Source organism: Sus scrofa, chromosome 1, assembly GCF_054392235.1.
Source record: "Sus scrofa isolate SSC_HxYL_T2T_F1_AM1 chromosome 1, Sscrofa_HxYL_maternal_Yorkshire_Landrace_v2.0, whole genome shotgun sequence".
Lineage (NCBI taxonomy): Eukaryota > Metazoa > Chordata > Mammalia > Artiodactyla > Suidae > Sus > Sus scrofa.
This window is the reverse complement of record NC_139383.1, coordinates 252907703-252928451: the sequence shown is the minus strand read 5'-3', so window position 1 is coordinate 252928451 and position 20749 is coordinate 252907703. Positions and strand designations below refer to the sequence as shown.

The 20749-nt window shown below is 39.0% G+C and overlaps 2 protein-coding genes across 47 annotated transcripts in view; one reads left to right on the top strand and one right to left on the bottom strand.

Annotated features, from left to right (window-relative positions):
* TEX10 (testis expressed 10) overlaps window positions 1-17824 on the top strand; it is a 61805-nt gene extending 43981 nt beyond the window's left edge. For all 3 annotated transcript variants that reach the window (XM_084991151.1, XM_001925941.7, XM_084991136.1), the window contains 4 exons: window positions 9512-9592; window positions 11071-11252; window positions 16167-16377; window positions 17610-17824. In XM_084991151.1, coding sequence (XP_084847277.1) covers window positions 9512-9592; window positions 11071-11252; window positions 16167-16377; window positions 17610-17723 — 588 coding nt within the window. In that variant the 3' untranslated portion in view covers window positions 17724-17824. The remainder of the gene's footprint in view (window positions 1-9511; window positions 9593-11070; window positions 11253-16166; window positions 16378-17609) is intronic.
* The window catches only part of INVS (inversin), a 160290-nt gene continuing 157281 nt past the window's right edge, over window positions 17741-20749 (bottom strand). For all 44 annotated transcript variants that reach the window (XR_014824714.1, XR_014824684.1, XR_014824677.1 and 41 more), the window contains one exon: window positions 17741-19526. Coding sequence is in view for 30 of the 44 variants with exons in the window: in XM_084990979.1 (XP_084847105.1) it covers window positions 19381-19526 (146 nt within the window). In the remaining 14 variants the exon portion in view is untranslated. The remainder of the gene's footprint in view (window positions 19527-20749) is intronic.

Below are 20749 nucleotides of genomic sequence, written 5' to 3'. Positions count from 1 at the left end.
TGTTTTAACATTCCTTTCTGCTAATTTTATCATCTCTGTTGATTTTTTTTCTCCTGATTATGTGGCACAGTTTTGTGTTACTAGTATGTCTAGTAGTTTTTGAGAGGATATTGGACAATGGAAATTTCACCTGTTGGATTTTGTTTTCTTTTAAAGAGTGTTTTGTTCTGGCAGGCAGGTTGCTTGAGTTATGAGCTTTATCCTTTAGAGTTTTGTTTGTAAATTTTGTTGGGGTGGTTTATTAGAACAAGTAGCCTTTACCAAAGCGCAAGGGTTAACAGACAGCAGTCTACAGGCCAAATCTGGGTTGGCCCTGTTTTTGTACCATCCTTGAGCTAGAGTGCTTATGGGTTTTTTTGGTTGTTGTTTTTTTAAGCCATTGTTAAAATGGGAAGTGGAGGGGACCCACCCTAGAATCCTAGAATATGTGGCAGAATCTATGTGGCCTGCAAAGCCTAAAATATTTACTCTTTGGCCTTTACAGAAAAAGTTTGCTAACTCCTACCCCAGTGCTAATGTATGTTCGACTATTGATATGTTCTCTTTTTGAGTATCATCTGAATGATCTGGGTTTTCTATGAAGACACTCCATTCTGGCTGGTTAGAACTCAGACATCTCTGCCCCGTTTGAGCTTTGGGAATTGTTTTGCTCACAACTCCTCGGATTCTTTGGCCATGTGGAATTTCATCATTTTGTGCATATACAGATTTTTATTCATCAGCGTACCTAAGGAGACTTGTCTCTCAGGCAAGAAGATGAGAATTTGACTTTGTCATATTGCCCCTATTGGAGGATGGAGAATCCAGTCAACCTTTTGACCATCTTGCTGGGCTGGATTGAGAAAATAGGCGACACAAGGGGCCTCTGAGGGGTCTGATCCCCCCAGCATTTCCCAGATTCTTAAGTGGCAAAAGTAGAGGGGCTTAAAGGCTAAGCCAATAACCTCTGCGGCTCTTGGTCCTAAGAAAACAATGTAACTTAAGTTCCTGGCCTGGAAGTGGGTTGTGTCTTTGGTGCATACATCAGCTTACACTGTACTCTTGAAAGTTGTACCTTAGCAATAGGGATACACACGTACACACGCACACACAGATCAAAAGAGAATTTCACCAGAGAATTGCTGAAGACCTCTGAGGACATGGAAAACTATAAATATTACTAAGAGATATTAAATATGACCTAAATACTTGCAGGAATATATAATGTTCATGGATTGGGAGGCCCCAATATTATAAAAATAATAGCTCTCTCTGTAGTATAGATATAGAGTAATTCAAATCAAAATCAGAGCAAATGTTTTTGTGGAAATTGAAAAGGTGATTCTAGGAGTTCCCACCATGGCACAGTGGAGACAAATCTGACTAGGAACTATGAGGTTTTGGGTTGATCCTTGGGCTTGCTTGGTGAGTTAAGGATCTGCCATTGCCGTGAACTGTGGTGTAGGTCGCAGATGCGGCTTGGATCTGGCATTGCTGTGGCTGTGGCGTAAGCTGGCAGCTGTAGTTTGGATTGGACCCCTAGCCTGGGAACCTCCATATGCCTCCGGTGCGGCCCTAAAAAGACAAAAGACAAAAAAAGAAAAGAACATTCTAAAATTTATCTTGAAATGCAGAAGAATAAGATAGTGTTGAATAAAAATAAAGCTAGTGGGCTTATATATCAGATATCTATTATAAAGCCATTTTAATTAAGCAGTTGGAATAATAGGAAAAAGCAAGTAAGGCACAAAAGGATTCTGAACACAAACATTCTTCCAGTACCCTTGGGTGGTCTTTAGAGGCAGCTTGGTTGAAGTGAGTTTGTCCCCTCCACAAGCCGTGGTACATAAAAGAATAGTGGGGTAGGGAAAGAGAGAGCAGGCTCTCTCTTTCTCACTTTTTTTTTTTTTTTTTAAATTATTCGTTGATAATAGTTGAGAGTTGACTAACAGGGGAAAGGTAAAATGTAATCTGCCAAAGGTAAATTTGATGACACTTTCTTAGAACATTGAGCCCTGTTTTGTTGTGTGAGTATATGAAAACTGTCACTCTGTAAATATATTCTTTGATGTAATTTTTTGGATAAGTGAAAGCATCTCTAAATCTGAATTTTAATGTTGTAATAATTATAATTTCTTTTACCTGTTCTTTTTAACATTTTAATACAGCAATAAAATGATTTTATAAAAAGTTCTAGCAGAGTTCCTGTTGTGGCGCAGCAGAAATGAATCCGACTAGTATCCATGAGGATTCGGGTTCAATTTCTGGCCTCACTCAGCGGGTTGGGGATCTGGTGTTGCCGTGAGCTGTGGTGTAGGTCATAGACGAGGCCCGGATCCTGCGTTGCTGTGGCTGTGGCTGTGACCGGCAGCTGTAACTCCAATTTGACCCCTAGTCTGGGAACCTCTGTATGCCATGAGTGCAGCCCTAAAATGCAAAAAAAAAAAAAAGTGCTAGGTGCATGACATTTCTGTATGTATTCTGATAAATTAGGTAGAAAATTCTTCAATATAGATATTAAATGTATAAAAAAACCTTCTTAAAAATAAAGAAGTTTTATATATATATATATATATATATATATATATATATTTTTTTTTTTTTTTGTCTTTTTGCCTTTTCTAGGGCTGCTCCCATGGCATATGGAGGTTCCCAGGCCAGGGTCTAACCGGAGCTGTAGCCGCTGGCCTACACCAGCTGTAGCCACAGCAACGCTGAATCCGAGCTGCGTCTGCAACCTACACCACAGCTCATGGCAACGCCGGATCCTTAACCCACTGAGCAAGGCCAGGAATGGAACCTGCAACCTCGTGGTTCCTAGTCGGATTCGTTAACCACTGGGCCACGATGGGAACTCTGCCAGTTTTATATTTTTATTTAATTTTTTGGCTGTGCCCACAGCATATGGAAGTTCCTGGGCCAAGTTTTATATATTTTTTTAAAACCCCTTAACTTCCACATTGGACCAAATTACCATGCCTCTTCCCGAATCTTGCAATGTCAGGTCAGGTTCTGATATATGAAAGTTTCTATTAACACTGTAATTGTAGAAAGTGAGGACTGCCTCTGTATGTGTATGTTTTTGTGTGTATAAACTCTGGGGTTTTTTTTGTTGTTAAAGTGTAGTTGATTTACAATGTTGTGTTTGTATCAATATTTGCTTTTATTTTGAAACAATTTCAAACTTAGGGAAAAAATTACAACTACAGTACAGAGTATCTGTTTTCTCAGATAATATAATGACCATAGCCCATACTTTAGCATATAGGCTTACTTTGTTTTATTGCTCTTCACTTTATTGCACTTCACAGATACTGTGTTTTTTACAAATTGAAGGTTTGTGGCAACCCTATACTGGGTTGAGAACGTCTGTTGTTGCCCATTTTTTCCAATAGCCTTTGTACACTTCATGTCTCTGTCACATTTTGGTAACTCTCAGAATATTTCAAAATTTTTAATTGTTATTATATTTGGCCGTCTATGATCAGTGATCTTTAATGTTACTATTGTAATTGTGTTGGGGCATCATGAACTGCTCTCACACAAGTCAGCGAAATTAATCAGTGCTTATGTGTGTTCTGACTGCTCCACCAACCCGCAGTTCCCCTTCCGTCTCCCTCTCCTCAGGCCTCCCTATTCCCTGCAATAAAACAGTATTGAAATTAGGCCGGTTAGTCACCCTGTGTAATGTCTTCTAGGAATGTTCAAGTGAAAGGAAGAGTTGTACATCTTGTACTTTAAATCAAAAGCTAGAAATGATTGTAAGCTCGGTAAGGAAGGCATGTTGAAAGCTGAGATAGGCTGAAAGCAAGACCTCTTATGTCAGTTAGCCAAGTTGTGAATGCAGAAGAAAATTTCTTGGTATTGAAAGTGCCTTCACAGTGAACATTGGAAGGGTATGAAAGTGAAACAAGCCTTATTCATGATACGGAGAAAGTTTGAGTGGTTTGGATAGAAGATTAAACTAGCCACAACATTCCCTTAAGCCAAAGCCAAATCTAGAGCAAGGCCCTAATTCTGCACTTCTTTGAATGCTGAGAGAGGTAAGGAAGCTGCAGAAGAAAACTTTGAATGTAGAAGATGCTGGTTTAGGGAAAGAAGCTGTCTCCATAACACAAAAGAGCAAGATGAAGCAGCAAGTGTTGATGGAGAAGTTGTAGCTAATTATTCCAAAAGACTGTTTAAAGTAATTGAAGGTGGCTACACTAAACAACAGATTTTCATTGTAGGCAAACAGCTTTATATTGGACAAAGATGTCGTCTAGGACTTTGCATATAGTTAAGAGAAGTCATTGCCTGGTTTCACATCTTCAAAGGACAGCCTTGACTCTTCTTAGGGGCAAATGGAGCTGGTGACTTTTAAGTTGAAGCCAGTGCTCATTTACCATTCTGAAAATTCTAGGGTCCTGAAGAACTATGCCAAATCTACTCTACCTTTGCTTTATAAGTCAAACAACAAAACCTGGATAACGGCACATCTATTTACAACACAGTTTACTGTATACTTGAAGCCTACTGTTGAGATCTACTGCTCAGAAAAAGATTCCTTTCAAAATACTACTGCCCATTGACAGTGCATCTGGTCACCCGAGCACTCTGATAGAGACATACAATGAAATTAATATTTTTTTTCATATAGGTTCACACAGTATCCATTTTGCAGTCCATGGATTGAGGAGTCATTTACACTTTCAAGTCTTATTTAAGAAATATATTTCATAAATCTATAGCTGCCATAGATAGTGATTCCTTCGATGGATCTGAGCAAAGTAAATTGAAAGCTTTCTGGAAAGGATTCACCATTCTAGGTGGCATTAAAAACATTTGGAATTCATGGGCAGAGGTCAAAATATCAACATTAACAGGAGTTTGGAAGAAGTGGATTCTAACCCTCATGGATGACTGAGGGGATCAAGACTTTAGTGGAGGAAGTAACTGTAAATGTGGAAATAGCAGGAAAACTAGAGTTACAAGTGGAGCCTGAAGATGTGACTGAATTGCTGCAATCTCATGATAAAGCTTTAAGGAATGAGGAGTTGCTTCTTACGAATGAACAAAGAAAGTGTTTTGTTGTTGTTGTTATTTATTTATTTTTGAGATGAAATCTCTTCCTGGTGAAGATTCTATGAAGATTGTTGAAATGATAACAAAGGATTTAGAGTATTTCATAAATTTAGTAGATAAAGGAGCAACAGCGTTTGAGAAGGTGAACTCCAGTTTTGAAAGAAGTTTGATTTGGGTAAAATGCTATCAAAAGGAAGAGTCAGTCTTTGTGGCAAACTTTATTGTTTACTTATTTTAAAAGAAATTGCCACAGCCGCTCTAACCTTACCAACCACCACCTGATCAGTCAGAGCTTTCAGCATCAAGGCAGGACTCTCCACTAGCACAAAGATTATGAGTCACTGAAGGCTCAGATGATGGTTAGCATTTTTTAGCAACAGAATATTTTTAAATTAGAGTGCTTACATTGTTTTTATAGACATAATGCTATTGCACATAAGTAGACTGCAGTATATAGTATAAACATAACTCGTATGTGTATTGGGAAACCAAAAAGTGCATGTGACTTGCTTTATTGCTATATTCACTTTATTGTGGTGGTCTAACTAAACCCACAATATCTGTAGGATATGCCTGTATTTATCTTACAAACAAGGCCATTCCATTTTACATAAATACAATATAGTCATAAAAATCAGGAAAATTAAAATTGGTAATCTAGTCCTCAAACTTTACTCATGTTGTGCTAGTTGTCGCAATAATATCCTTTAAAGGATCCATTTGAAATTATTAATTGCATTTGGTTGTAATGTATGTTTAGTCTCTTTCAAAATCTGGAATAGTTCCTCGGTCTTTCCTTGCCTTTGGTTGACCTTGACACTTGAAGAACACAGGACAGTTATTTTGTGAAATTACTCTCAATTTGGGTTTAGTTTTTTTCCTCACAGTTAGATTCAGGTTATACAAATTTGATAGGAACAAGACATGAATAATACTGTGGTTTTCTGACTGCATAGTTTGGGTAGTACATGGTGTTGATTTGTCCAGTTAGATATTGACTTAGATCACTTGATCAAGTGGTATCTACCCACCTTCTCTACTTTTTCCACTTTGTAGTTAGTAATATTTTATGAGGAGATGCTTTGAAACAATGTAAATATCCTGCTCCTTTTTGGTCTCTCAGTTTATTCATTAATTTTTTATTTTTGTTTATATGGTTTCTTATATTATTCAGTGGATTAAAATTCTGTACTATCTTTACTAATTTTGATACTGTCATGTTAGCCATGGTCACCTCCTGGAAGCTGATTTCTTTGTTCTTTTAATGTGTCCACATTTATCTCTGAGTACAATTGACCCTTGAATAACACAGGTTTGAACTTTTCTGTAGTAAGTACTACAGTACCATACTTTGGTTGGTTGAATCCACACATGGGGTGGGGGTGGGGACCTTGGATATGGAGGGGTAACTATTAAGTTACACACAGATTTGCTACTACATGAAGGGTCTGTGCCCCGATCTCCACATTGTTCAAGGATCAGCTGTACTTCCTTACTCTGCCCCACCCCCTTTTCCTTTGTTGGTGGCACCTGAGGCGCATGGAAGTTCCTGGGCCAGGGATAGAATCTGAGCCACAGCTTGCAACAATGCTAAATCCTTAACCCACTGCACTGGGCTGTGGATTGAACCCGCGCTGCCACACGGATAATGCCAGATCCTTAACCCACAGCACCACAGTCAGAACTCCACTTCCTTACTTTCTTGTACCACGTATTGTTTTGGTTTCATGCTGTATTTTCCCCGTCTCAGCCCTGCAATCTGGTTTTTCTTTGAGAAGCCCAGTTTTCCTTTAGGAGTAAAGTGGATTTTAGAAACCATCTTCTGGACTCTTAAGTGTGTTTGTTGCTATTAGATGTTACTGTTTCTAGACCCTGTCAGTGAACAGAAATCAGGAATTCAACACCACTGGGTTTGTTCCAGTTGTCTCCTTTTGTTCTTGTTACCTGCCTTTTCTGATGGAGAGAAACTTGGCTCCCATTATACTTAATATATTTATCCACTTGATCAGTTCCTCTGTCTGTAATCAGTCTCTTTTTGTATCATCCCTTTCCCATGAAGGTATCTTCCTTACCCCTTTGAACTCCAGCTCTTGGGGACAGTGTGCCTCTATTTGTAATGGATCGCCTGCTCTGGGCCACTGTAGCTCTCCTGCTCACTCTAGAACTAGCTTAGCCTCATGCAGTGGCTTTAGAATTGAATTATTCAAGGAGGGGAGGCAGAAGGGGAGAGATTGCGGTGATCACTAATTATCGAATGGGCCTTTTCAATGATCACTTACCTTTTAGTAATGAAAACATTCACTGAGTTCCTATTGTGGTTTAGCAAGTTAAGAACCCAACATAGTGTCCATGAGGATATGGGTTCAATCCCTGGCTTCGCTCAGTGAGTTAAGGATCTGGCATTGCTGCAAGCTGTGGCATAGGTCACAGATGTAGCTCAGATCCCAACCTTGCTGTGGCTGTGGTGTAAGCTTGCAGCTGTCCAATTCAACCCATAGCCTGGGAACTTGCACATTCCTCAGGTGCAGCCTTAACAAGAAAAACATTCGCTACACTCATTTTGAAGTAGGAAGGCAGCATTGGAAATAATGTTGTTTACTTTGTTGCCTATAGGTTTAAAAGATAAGACAATTTGCTAGTGAAAACACTTTAGTGGTATCAGTCTACAGGGGGTTTTATAGAGACATATGCATAGAGCTATTGATTTTTGAGGATTGACAGTCCTCTTGAATTTACTTTAAGTACCTATTCTCTTCATAGAGTGGATAGTCTTTCTACTGGTCTTTGTCTCTCCATGGCATTTATCTACATATTTTATTTTTGGTACCACATTCCATCAGCTCTGGATTTGTCTTGTGATTCTCTGAAGGACCTGATGCTGTCCTTCCCTCTTTTTATTTTAAGAACTTAGAAAATTAAAAATGCTAAAGATTTAATCCCACCTCATTCTTGTTTTTCTTCTTTTACTGTAGACTGATTACTTCCTTTTACCTTTGGGGAATAGGCATCATTATAATTAATTTGAATAGGTACTTTGGACCACAGTTTTTTCTGTAATATGTTTTTCTTTTTTTAATTTTAATTTTTTATTGAAATACAGTCGATTTTCAATGTTGTGTTAGTTTCAGGTGTATTGCAAAGTGATTCAGATGTGCGTATATCTGTTCTTTTTCAGATTCTTTACCTATATAGATTATTACAGAATAGTAAGTAGAGTTCCCTGTGCTACACAGTAGGTCCTTTTTGATTATCTTTTATATATAATAGTGTGTATATGTTAATCCCAATCCCCTAATTTATCCCTCCCCCCCATCTCTCTTGGTAACCATAAGTTTGCTTTTAAAATATATGAGTCTTTTCTATTTTGTAAATAATTTCATTTTTATATTTTTAAAATTAGATTCCACACATAAGTGACATGATAGGATATTCGTCATTCTCTGACTTCACTTAGTATGATAGTCTCTAGATCCATCCATGTTGCTGCAAATGGCATTCTTTTTTACAGCTGAGTAGTATTCCATCGTATATGTGTACCACATCTTCTTTGTCCATTCCTCTGTTGATGGACATTTAGGTTGCTTCCATGTCTTGGCTATTGTGAATAGTGCTGCAGTGAACATTGGGCTGCCTGTATCTTTTTGAATTATGATTTTCTCTGGATATATGCCCACGAGTAGAATTTCTAGATCATATGGTAGTTCTATTCTTAGTTTTTTGAGGAAATCTCTATACTGATTTCCATAGTGGTTGCACCAACTTATCCCCTTATATTCCCACTAGCATTGTAGGAGGGTTCCCTTTTCTCCACGATAGGATTCCAGTTTTATTTCTCTGCATGTGATGGCTGGTTTTCCCATTATCATTTATTTAAAGGACTACCCTTTATCCATTGTGTATTCTTGGTAAAATACTAGAGATTTGATTCTCACCTCATTCATATTGTTCTTTTCTTGTAGCCTATCTTTTTTTTTTTTTTTTTTTTTTTTGTTAACCTTTTGAGGAATAGAAGGCAGCATTATAATTAATTTGAACAGGGTATTGTTATTTTCTGGATCACAAGTTTTTGTCTATATTTTTCCACCACATGGGACAGAGACTTTTGTTAGCCCTCTGTTCACATCACCGAGGTCTCCCTATTGTAGCAGTTACTTAATAGAAATGTAGCCTCTTCCTTGGTAGATTTTAAGCTACTCAAAGGCTGTGGGACGGAAGAGTTTCTTCTTTCCTTCCTGTGCAGAGCATCTAATAGGACTAGGTTAATGCTCAGTAAATGTTTAACAAATGAACTGTTTGGAAAACTAGCCCATATATATGAGGCCTGATTGTTTGACATTTGCTTTTTTAATGTCATTTTTTGTTAAGTTTTCTTTTAATTAGATTTACCCCCCCCCCCCCAAAATCTCTTGAACTTGTTTCTGACCTGAAATGTTCTGATTTGGTTTTGGTTGTTCTCCTTTTCTGACAGACAGTTTGTCACAATTTATTGGTTATCCCTGCCCGAAGCCAAAGCTTTGACGTCCTGCAAAGTGCCATCAGTAAGCATTTGGTAAATATACTTAAAATTTTTTTCTGTTACACAAATAAGCACAGAGATTCATTAGTTAAGATTGAGTTTGCCATGGCCAAGGAGAGAGTGAGTCCAGAATTCTAAGCTTAATAATTTCATGGCCTCTCACAGCATGATGCTTGGGTGTCTTTTTCTGGCTGTTACTAATTAATTCTATGACTTGGGGGACATCCCCTCTTTTCCCAGGACCTTACTTTGTACAAGTGTGCAGTGAAATACTTTAAAATTATATTTCAGGTCCTTCTGACTAAAATGCTTTAATTAACATGTGCCCAGTGTCAGTGTAGAATTCAGCATCCAGACTGTGGTCGAGTGTCCACCTAGAAAGTTTGAGGTCTAAAGGAGGGATGTCACCTGACAGGCCTAAGGCCTGGTCACTGGAAACATAAGCTCAGCCATGAAACTGACTTGTCTTTTGGCCAGTGGGTATCTCTTGTTTCCACTGGTAGTAAATTCACATTAGGTATTCCTGGGTTGTGCTGTTAATTTCCTCCAACATTTACACTTTGACTTTTGGGTTTTTAGTATAATGTACTACAGTATAAGGGAGGACTCCAAAAAATTATTTCCCAGAAACTCTCTCTTATTTGGATAATTTTATAGGTGCAGCCCCCCCCCCCCCTTTAACTTCTACTCCAGAAATTTATGCCCTCTTTTGACTACATTCACTACATTCTAGTAAAAAATAGCCAGTCTTGGCCACTTTTTTTTCAGACAGCCTGATGGAAAGGTTAGAACCTCAGAGCTTGCAGACTTTAGGATTACTCCACAGTAGTTTGTAGGAGATTTAAACCATATACACATAGCAGCTACAAGTTAGAGTCCACCTTGATGATAGTTTATACAGTAGAGTCCAGAGAAGTTAGCCTACCATGATGTCCCTTATCTGGGCTTTGAGACAGTGAAGCAGTCAAGTATAAGTAGAGTATTATCTTACTCCAGTACAGGTATTTTCCTTAGTTCTGTCTGAATGACTAGTTAAGTCAAAGGACAAGAGAAGGATAATTGTAAAATGAACTCTGGTTTGTACATTTAATTATTAGGGATGGGGGTGGTGCCAGATACTGGTCTTTTCCAGTCTAAATAATCTAAAGATCATGTAAGTGTGATTATTGGTATCAAGATTTTCTTTGGATGCATGAGATAATCCTTTTAAATAATAGTATTTATGACCATTGGTAGAAATTGTAACATCTAGAAAATTTTAGAAGATTTTGTCATGAAAGGGAGGTGGTTGGTTGGGTTAGAAATACTTCTTGAGTTTGCATATTTTTAAAGTCATTTAAAGGAAAACAGGCCCTTGAGGTGTGGTAGGTTTTATGGCTTGTATTATATATATATTAATTTCCATTGATAGAAGTAATAGAAGGTTAACTCTCCAGTTAATGGTGTTTGGTTTTATCATGAGGAAAGCAGCTGTTGTAAAGAGGTCATTAATCTCATTTTTCTCTGTCCAGGTTGGGTTGACTGTAATTCCTGACAGCACGGCTGGCTGTGTTTTGGGTGTTATCTGTAAGCTCCTGGATCATACATGTGTACTTAGTGAGACGCTACTGCCATTTCTGGCTTCTTGTTGCTACAGTCTTCTTTATTTTCTGCTTACTTTAGAGAAAGGAGAAGCAGAACATCTAAGAAAGAGGTAATAGTTTTTGTGTTTCTTTAATTTTATTTCTTCCTGTACAACTCCCTCTCTGTCCAACAGCCAATCAATCAGTAAATCAATCCAAAAAAAGATTATTTCCAAAATCTAATTCTCTTTCAGAGTTTGGATAAACCTAGCTAGTTTTTTCTTTGTTCTTTTGTGAATCCCCTTTGTGTTGTGGGCAGTCTTAGTTTTTGTTTTTTCCTTAAACAAATTTGAAAAGTTAGATGGCATTATTATAAAATTTCTTGTGAGCTTTCCTTATTAACGTTGCTTAGAGATCTGGCAAGAAGAAAATTTCTACTTTTAGAAGGATGGGCTTATTGGTACAAGCCTTTGTATTTTGTTTGGAGCTTTATTAGAATTAGCCAGTATGGAATTTTAAATTCCTGGATTTAAAGAAATTGTTCTAAGATGCTAGTGTTTTTAATTAGTACTGTTGCTGTATATAATTTTTAGGCCAGAGCTTTTAGGATAATACAGAGGATTTCATTTTAATTTTCAAAAAGTATTCTCATGCTTATGTTCTTACTGGTATGCTGTTAAGAATTCCCTACAGAAGGTTTTTTAAAAATCTAACAGATGAGCAAATATAAGAAAATAAAAATCATTCTATCACACTTTAATATTTGCTTTCTGTTCTTCTTTGAGCTTTTAAATGTCATAGAACTATACGTATATAAAACATTTAAATAGTTTAAAGACTACGTATAAACTGAACATCCATGTAACCAACCTTCAGGTTCAGAGTAGAACATCATCAGCACACACTCTGTCCACATACCTTCCATGTTAAGTTTCTCTTCTGTATCCCCACACATCGCATTTGTATTAGGTCACTTCCTTGCCTTTTTATATAAAAAGTTGATATGAATTTATAAACAGTTTCATTTTTGTTTGGTGCATTTTTAAAGAATTTTATATAAGAGGAATAATTTTGTATTTATATTTTGTGATTTGATTTTTATCATCTGTGAGAGTTTTTTATGTTGATTCAAAAATGTATTTCATTTTTCTCTGTACCAGGGATCAGCAAACTTCTTTCTGTAAAGAGTCAGAGAGTGAATATTTTAGATTTTTCAAACTGAAGTCTTGTCAGAACTGCTCAGCACTAGCCTGGTCTTGTGAAAGTAGCATTAGATAATACATAAACGAATGGGTGTGACTGTTCCATGGAAGTTTTGTTTACAGATACAGGCTGTGGGCCAGATTGGCTGTGGTCTAGTGCCCCTGCTTTCTAGTATTCTGTTATATAAATGTACTATAACTTTTCCATTTTACTGTCAACAGACATTTGGATTTTAGCCTAAGTGTGTGTGCATTTAAAACTTTGTAGATTTTGCTGTTAATATCTTGTAAGATTTACACATAAATAAACAGATTTGATGGTATTTTTCTTACACATTATTAAACTTTAGGTATGATAGGTCAAGAAAAGGCTTTTGTGGAGTTCCCGCTATGGCACAGTGGGTTAAGGATCCGGTGTCTTTGTAGCTGCTCTGGTCACTATTGAGGCAAGGGTTCAGTCTCTGGCTGGGTGCAGTGAGTTAAGGATTCAGTGTTGCTGAAGCAAAGGTTGATCCCTGACCTGGGAACTTCCATATGCCATGGGTGTGGCCAAAAAAAAAGAAAGGCTTATATAAATAGCAAGGAACTTTTCACAGTTCTAAAAATTTTATAATAAGCATCCCCATTTATGAAATATGTGTATTTCTATTTGTCTTTTCCTGTCACGTGAAGTACAGCCCTTTTGTGAAGCACTATGATGAGAAATTTCAAAGATCTCTTTTAGTTTCTTATAGAACATCCCACTTTGATTTTATGCAGCTGGAGTGAACAAAGTTCACTCTATTTAATACATTTTGCCCATTTAAAATTCTGTTTTAAAAGTAATGGTTACTAGGAAGTTTGGTATTGCCAGGACCCTTTGCATCTTTCAAGATGACATTACTTAGTCACAAAGAAGTGTTGGCAGCCAGTCTTAGGTGTACTTAAAATTCCCTTTTGGGTTGCTCCTGCCCTCCTTGAAAAGATGTTTGTGAGATTACAAATAATGAGAGTGCCAGTCAAATTACTGGGAGCTTTTGATCACAAGTACTGACTGAAAAAATCAGGCTTGACCAGTTGTTCGGAACTGGCCACTGTACTTTGAAGAAACTGTTCTGTTGTCTTTTGGATTCATTGTTAGTAATGAAAATCTCTTTGACTGAGCCCTCTGGTTTGTAGGTGGTAGTCTTTTCTGTGGTTTCAGTGCTTTCTCTTTGTTGTGTTGCACACCAGCAAAGTATCTCAGTGTAGGTTTATTGTTATTTATCCTGCTTGCGGCTTCGTGTACTCCCTTTTTTGGGGGCTACGCCCATGGCATGCCAAAGTTCCTGAGGCTGAGGATCAGACCTGCACCACAGCAGTGACAATACCAGGTCCTTAACCCACTAGGCCACAGCGGAGCTCCCTTTAGTGTACTGCTTCAATCTGAAGACTTCATATGTTTTTTCTTCCGGTCAGGAAAGCACTCTGATTGTTTCTGTCATCTCCCCCACTGTTTCTGTTCTCTCCTAAAAACTCCTTTAAAACACAAGGAGCCTCTCATTCTTTCCTCTTTTAACGTCTTTAATTTTGCTAATTCTTTTATTTAACCCTTTTGTTGAGTTTTTATTTAATCAGCTATTACGTAGTTTTCTTTGATGTATTTTGAGTTCTTACTTAGCTCCTTGTCATTCTTGATTTATTGGTGTTAAATTCTTGTCAATTTATTTGCTTTTTTCGCCCCTGGTGTGGGAATTCTCCCTTATTTTGGGGAGTAAGTGGGGCTGAACAGACAGACTCATGTTTTGAGTTATGTGACTGTGCATTTTTTGTGAGGGGACTGTGGAGACCTCCCTATGAGGCAGTTTCACATTTGCATTTTCCTGGCTTTCAGCTCTATACAGGGAACCTAGTTCTAGTTAACTACCTTCCATGTCTGGGTTGTGTTTGTTTTTGTTGTTGGCTTGGGTTTTTTGTTTTTTTTTTTTATTTAAGTATATTATCTGTGTTTCTTTGTGTTTGGGGGCAACACAGGTGGTTGGTATTACCTGACAAGACTATATCAAAAGTTGGCAGAGTTAGAGTAGTTTAGAACCATTGTTTTATGTTGAGCTAAAATATCTACTTCAGGGGTTCCTGTCATGGCTCAGCGGTTAAAAACCTGACTAGTATGCATGAGGATGTGGGTTCAATCCCTGGCCTTGCTCAGTGGGTTAAGGATCCGGCATTGCCATGAGCTGTGGTGTAGGTTACAGACGTGGCTCAGATCTGGCGTTGCCACGGGTGTGGCATAGGCCAGCAGCTGTAGCTCTGATTGGACCCCTAGCCTGGGAACTTCCATATGCCACAGGTGTGACCCTAAAATGCAAAAAGGAAAAAAAACCCTCTACTTCATCGGTCCTGGTTCTCGCCTTTGAACAATTTATAGAAAAAGTAAAATTATTTTTGTACATGACAAATCTTAGAAAACCCTGCAATGGCTCTTCACATGGTTGTGCTTCCATGATTTGTGGTACCCAGATTGCTCTTCTTTTTGGCCAGACAGTTTTCTTTTTTTCTTTTTTCTTTTTTTTTTTTTTTTGTCTTTTTGCTATTTCTTTGGGCCGCTCCCGCGGCATATGGAGGTTCCCAGGCTAGGGGTCGAATCGGAGCTGTAGTCCCCGGCCTACACCAGAGCCACAGCAACGCAGGATCCGAGCCGTGTCTGCAACCTACACCACAGCTCACGGCAACACCGGATCGTTAACCCACTGAGCAAGGGTGGGGACCGAACCCGCAACCTCATGGTTCCTAGTCGGATTCGTTAACCACTGCGCCACGACGGGAACTCCTTTTTTTTTTTTTTTTCCAGACAGTTTTCTTTAACAGTGGTGTGTGAAGGTGGAATTCTGAACTTTACTCATCTGTTCAGTATACTTGTATTTGGTATGATGTAGAATCCAGAAGCCCTTATAGCAGTTTTGATTCACAACTACTTAGAATCTACTCAAGTTCAAGTAGAAAATGAATAATTTGGATCATTACAGGAGTAACTAATTTCAAAAACCCAAAGGGTAGGAATTGTGGAAGTAGAAAATTGAAACCCAGCAGAGAAAGCCCAGTTGCTTTCTCTTTTTGTTTGTTTTTTTAAAGGGTTCCACCTGTAGCATATAGAGGTTCCCAGCCACAGCAATGTGAGATCCGAGCTGTGTCTAACCTACACTGCAGCTCATGGCAACACCAGATCCCTAATCCACTGAGTGAGGCAAGGGATCAAACCCACATACTCATGGATACTAGTTGGGTTCGTTACTGCTGAGCACAATGGGAGCTCCTCTATTTCTTCTAGATTGTGTAGTCTTTATCTCTGTGCCTTTGCCTCATCATTAGCTATGTCTGAATTCTGGCTTTTTCTCCTCCTTGCACATGGCTATCCTAATTTGGCTGTGCATGAGTCTCTTCAGATAAGAGCATCTGGTTGGCCTAGAGTGGATTGAGTATCCACTTTTGGTGCAGTTGCTGTACGTGGCATTGGGGTGAAAAGGTTGCTGCAGGTTTTCTTGGAAAGACTTGGGGACTGGGAGGATTATGTACAGAAACTGACTAAGGTCAGAGCCTTTAGCAGCCAGTGGACTTTTCCTCCAAGTGGTTATTGCTCTATTTAATTGACACTCTTCTAGAATGTGGTTGCCACTTACCTCTATCATAAACATTTTTGTTTCTGCTCTATAAAGATACCAAAAGAATGATGCTCATTTAACTCTAATGAAACCCAGTTCTTAATAGCTTTGGTTTGTGGGATTTTATGAGAAAATATGTAAAGGGACATTTTCAGTTTGTGGAAGTATGGAAAGGGCACTTTTCCTGTATGTGTTGGTTCACTAATTAATTTCTCTGTTATTGAAGGGACAAGCTGTGGGGGGTCTGTGTCTCCATCCTGGCTCTCCTGCCTCGAGTCCTCAGGTTGATGCTGCAGAGTCTGCGAGTGAGCAGAGCTGGGCCTGAGGAGCTGCCTGTCGTGGGCCAGCTGCTTCGTCTGCTGCTTCAGCATGCACCCCTCAGGACCCACATGTTGAGCAATGCCATCTTGGTGCAGCAGATCATCAAGAACATCACAGTAAGCAGCATGGGATGAGGGCTGTGTCCTATTTGCACTAGATTCACGGGCATGGGCGGTGCTCCTAGGAGGCCCTGGTTCCTGTGCATTGATGGACTCCTGGAATTAAATTAAGCTCAGTGTGGTCATTTCTTAGAGCTTCCCCTAGTACCTGTCACTTAACAGGGGGGTGGCTCTGGTTCCAGAATTGGTAATAAAAGCCTTAAAATACTCAAATTGAATTAAGGTGACAGCTCAGTTGGAAAAGGTACAGGCCTCACAGTAACTCCAAACTGGATTGTGATCCAGATTCTATGATAACTATGATAGTTTGATAGTTTGTTGGTATTTTTTTTTCCCCTAGCTGTAGAAATGGGAATAATAGCAACTTTTTGGGGTTTTGGTGACCATTAAATGAGATCATCCAGATAAAGTTTATACTTTAACGGACATTTATTAAGTGCCTAACAAATGTTATCTGTCTCTAAGGAAATTTATTAGGAATAAACTGCAGGCCTATTTCTGATCACTTAACTGGAGAGGAGGAAAAAAGCAGGCTTCAGCTTTGTCTAATGGTTCTCTGCACCTGGGGCAGGCAGCTCTGTTATCTAGGAAGCTTTTGGTGTTTTGGTTTGGGATAGAGAGAGTTTTTGTGTAGGTATTTGATTGAGGGGGGTTTATTAACTGATTATATATATATATATATATATATATATATACACACACATACATATATATATAAAATACTTCAGAGTAATAGAGTTTATACGTCCATATAACACAGATATGTATTCTGAATTTTCTCAGTAATGGAGGAGAATGCAGAATTCAGAAATAGGATGGAAGAAAAGTCAAGAATTTGGTTTATTCTGAGATTGTAGAGTCTATCTCTATGAATGACAAATTGAGACCTGTAGACTTATTCTCAGAATATTGGTGCAAAGATCAAGGGATTCTGGAATGCCAAGTGGAGGAAGTACAGAGTGCAGGGATGGTTAATGGAGAAATTTCAGTAGTTCCTAGCAAATATGGGAGGGAAAAGACCCAGGAGGAAATTGGTAGCCCTTGTACCTGAGGATATAGTTAGGATTTTTCACTACCTGTGGTAACATCCAATTAATGGGTTCCCCTTTTCAGTGAGATTTCTTGTGGATATTAGATGATGGGACTTGGCAATCTTACTTGAGTGTGAAGAAAAACATCAGGCAGCAGTTTTGGTACAGCTCTCATATTACTCTTGTTTTTCTCTGCAGACATTGAAGAGTGGAGGTGCTCAGGAGCAGTGGCTCACAGACTTACATTATTGCTTCAACGTGTACATTACTGGGCACCCCCAGGGGCCCAGTGCGTTGAGTACAGTGTATTGAAAAGGCACCATGGCACCTCCTGTTTGAAATTGTTTATTCACATCTAATTTTGAAGAGAGACTGATGTAATAAATGTTTGTCATTAAAGCTGAACTTTTAAAGAAGTTGTTTATGAACATTCCTTTGCACTAAAATAGGAAAATAATGCTTAGGAGTTCCACCTGCTGAACAGGTTAGCTTCCTGAATCAGCATATGATACACAGTTACAGGTAGTGGTGTATTTTGTATTTCATAGCTAAGTCTATACAGAGCATAGAGCAATAAGATGGTACCTTCTATTATACACTAAGAAATCAGCTTAATCTTTGAAGTTGTATCTAGGCACACTTCACTGTGTTCTCAGTCCCACTTCAGACAACAACAGACTAGTTTTTGGTTTGGTTTTGTGTGGGAGTAGTTGTCCTTATCCATCCTGACCTGAAGCTTCTCTATTGACAGGATTTCTAACAAGATTTCAAGACAGTGTTACAGCTATTGTGGGTTTTCCTGTACCTTTGATCAGGTCTTTGATCTGAGCCAAGTAACTTTTACAAAATGATTTTTTACTAGTGAGCCATTATAATAGTTCTTATGTTATAAACATTTTTATAGTAATGAAGTGATTTAATTAGCTAGCTACAAAAAGTCTGGTTAATTAACACTTTATTGCTTCCTGTCTGTCAGGACAGAGGTGGCAGTAATCTTAAATGGAAGCAGCCCTAGAAATATTTGTGAGTCTAACAGGCCACTGTTCTGCCTGTCTGCATTTCTAGTAGCTTTGCCCTTAAAAAACGTGAAAACGTCCATAATCACTGGATTTTATTTAAACTAGGTGTTCTTAGAGAGCTAGAGTATGCACAGTTAGCAGCGTTTCCTGTGTCAGAGGAATGGCATTTTGATAAGATTGCTCACCTCTGCAGGTCAGTCAGGAAATACAAGTGGAACGTTAAGATCTGAATTGACACCTTGTGTGTGAATGATCCCGTCTGTAAAGCTGCTTGACTGAGGCCTTGGTGCTGTGATGCTGCTGGTGCTCAGCACTGGGAACGCTGTTCACAAAGAGGACATGGCAGAACCTGTGGCCTTCAGAGGCTGACACAGGAGCTGTAAAATTTAAGCCATCAACAGAGCACCTACTGTAGCCTTACAATTTCTAAAAGCAAACACTGGGTAATGATTCTGGTTTAAAAGTGAAAACTGATAATGTTGGAATAATAGGATGAGGTGTCTCTAATGAAGTTTGTTGCATTAGGTTCCAGAAAAGTAGTGAAATGCAGGCAGCTGAAGGACAGGCTCCTCCCCATTGCACTCAAGTTCCTCAACTGGAGCCAACAAACCAGGCTTGCACCAGGTGGCGAGCAGAGGGCCCAACCCAGCAGCCCCTCTAGTGCTCATGTTCTTAGTTTTACTGTTATTAGAACTTTTCCTTTCCAGCTATACTGTATCAAGAGGAGGCAGACAGGCAGTTTTGCACAGGCATAGTATATACCCTGGTCCTTTCAGTGTTGGCTAAAAATTTGCAAAACAGTGCTGTGTAAGAGCAGAAAGAAAACAGACATTTTCTTTAAATTGTTACATTTTCAAGCTAATAATAATTAGTAAGGCTTTGGGCATAGATAGTTTACCACAAGAGTAAAAGATAATCGGCAGAGAACCAGAACCTGAACTCTGCACTAGCTATTGGAGCGTCCCCAGGCAGTTTTCCTCCATAGGCAGTCGAAGCTTTGTCTTGTTTTTTGATGGATTAGCTGATTGCAGGTTATAAGAAAAATTCTTTGATCTTCCACTGTTGTCAAGGAGGTGTATACACTGCAAGTTGCTCACTGTTAAAAACAAATACCAGATAGATACTCAGATTATTAATTTTATTTTTGTTTTTTTGCCTTTTCTAGGGCCACTTCTGCAGCATATGGAGATTCCCAGGTTAGGGGTCTAATCAGAGTCGTAGCCACCAGCCTACGCCAGAGCCACAGCAACGCAGGATCCGAGCTGCGTCTGCAACCTACACCACAGCTCATGGCAACACTGGATCCTTAACCCACTGAGCAAGGCCAGGGATCGAACCCGCAACCTCATGGTTTCTAGTCGGATTCGTTAACCACTGAGCCATGACGGGAACTCCAGATTATTAATTTTAATGCTGAAGGGAAGTTTGTTGGTGGGGAGGAGAAAGTGTTTAGTTTTTGGACTATCCCTGGTGCTAAAGTAATAACTAGTTCATTGTAGAGAAAAGGATGGTATCAGCCTTGCATTTTCCATCATCTCAAAGATACTTGCAACTCTTTTTTTTTTTTTTTTTTTTTTTTTTTTTTTTTTGGCTTTTTAGGGCTGAACCCACGACATATGGAAGTTCCCAGGCTAGGGGCAATTGGAACTACAGCTGCTGGCCTACACCACAGCCATAGCAACATCAGATCCGAGCCACGTCTGCGACCTACAGCACAGCTCATGGCAATGCTGGATCCTTAACCCACTGAGTGTGGCCAGGGACCAAACCTGCAACCTCATGGTTCCTAGTCATATTCGTTTCTGCTGCACCACAGCAGCAACTCCCAATACTTGCTGTTTCTTTAAGGAAGAACCTTGACTACAAGGGGGCAGGTGCTTGAGGAGCTAGGACGGGAGGGAACCTAGGTCTTCAGTCTGGAATAACTGGCATGATACTGCTTTCCTGTGCATCTTTCTAACATAACACAAACATATATATACCTATCTTTTACCTTGCTATGTGTCTAATACTTGGCTGTAGTCCATTCTAGGAAACAGGTTCCTCTGAAGAATATTCAGGTGATAGACTAATGGGCATATCAAACTTGAAATGGATTTTTTTGAGTTTTATGACTTGGAAATTACAAACTTACAGGATGCTACAGTTGGAAACTAGTGGTGTGCTTAACCCTCTCACTTGATAAATGAGGCTCCTGAGACCGTAAACATTTAAGACATCTTGCTGAGGGCATGCTGTCTGTGGCTTCTTTGTGTGGAGCAAAGACGCAAACATTGAAAGGTGAGTAGTTTTTTTAAAGTTGTAAAAAATAGTTCTGGT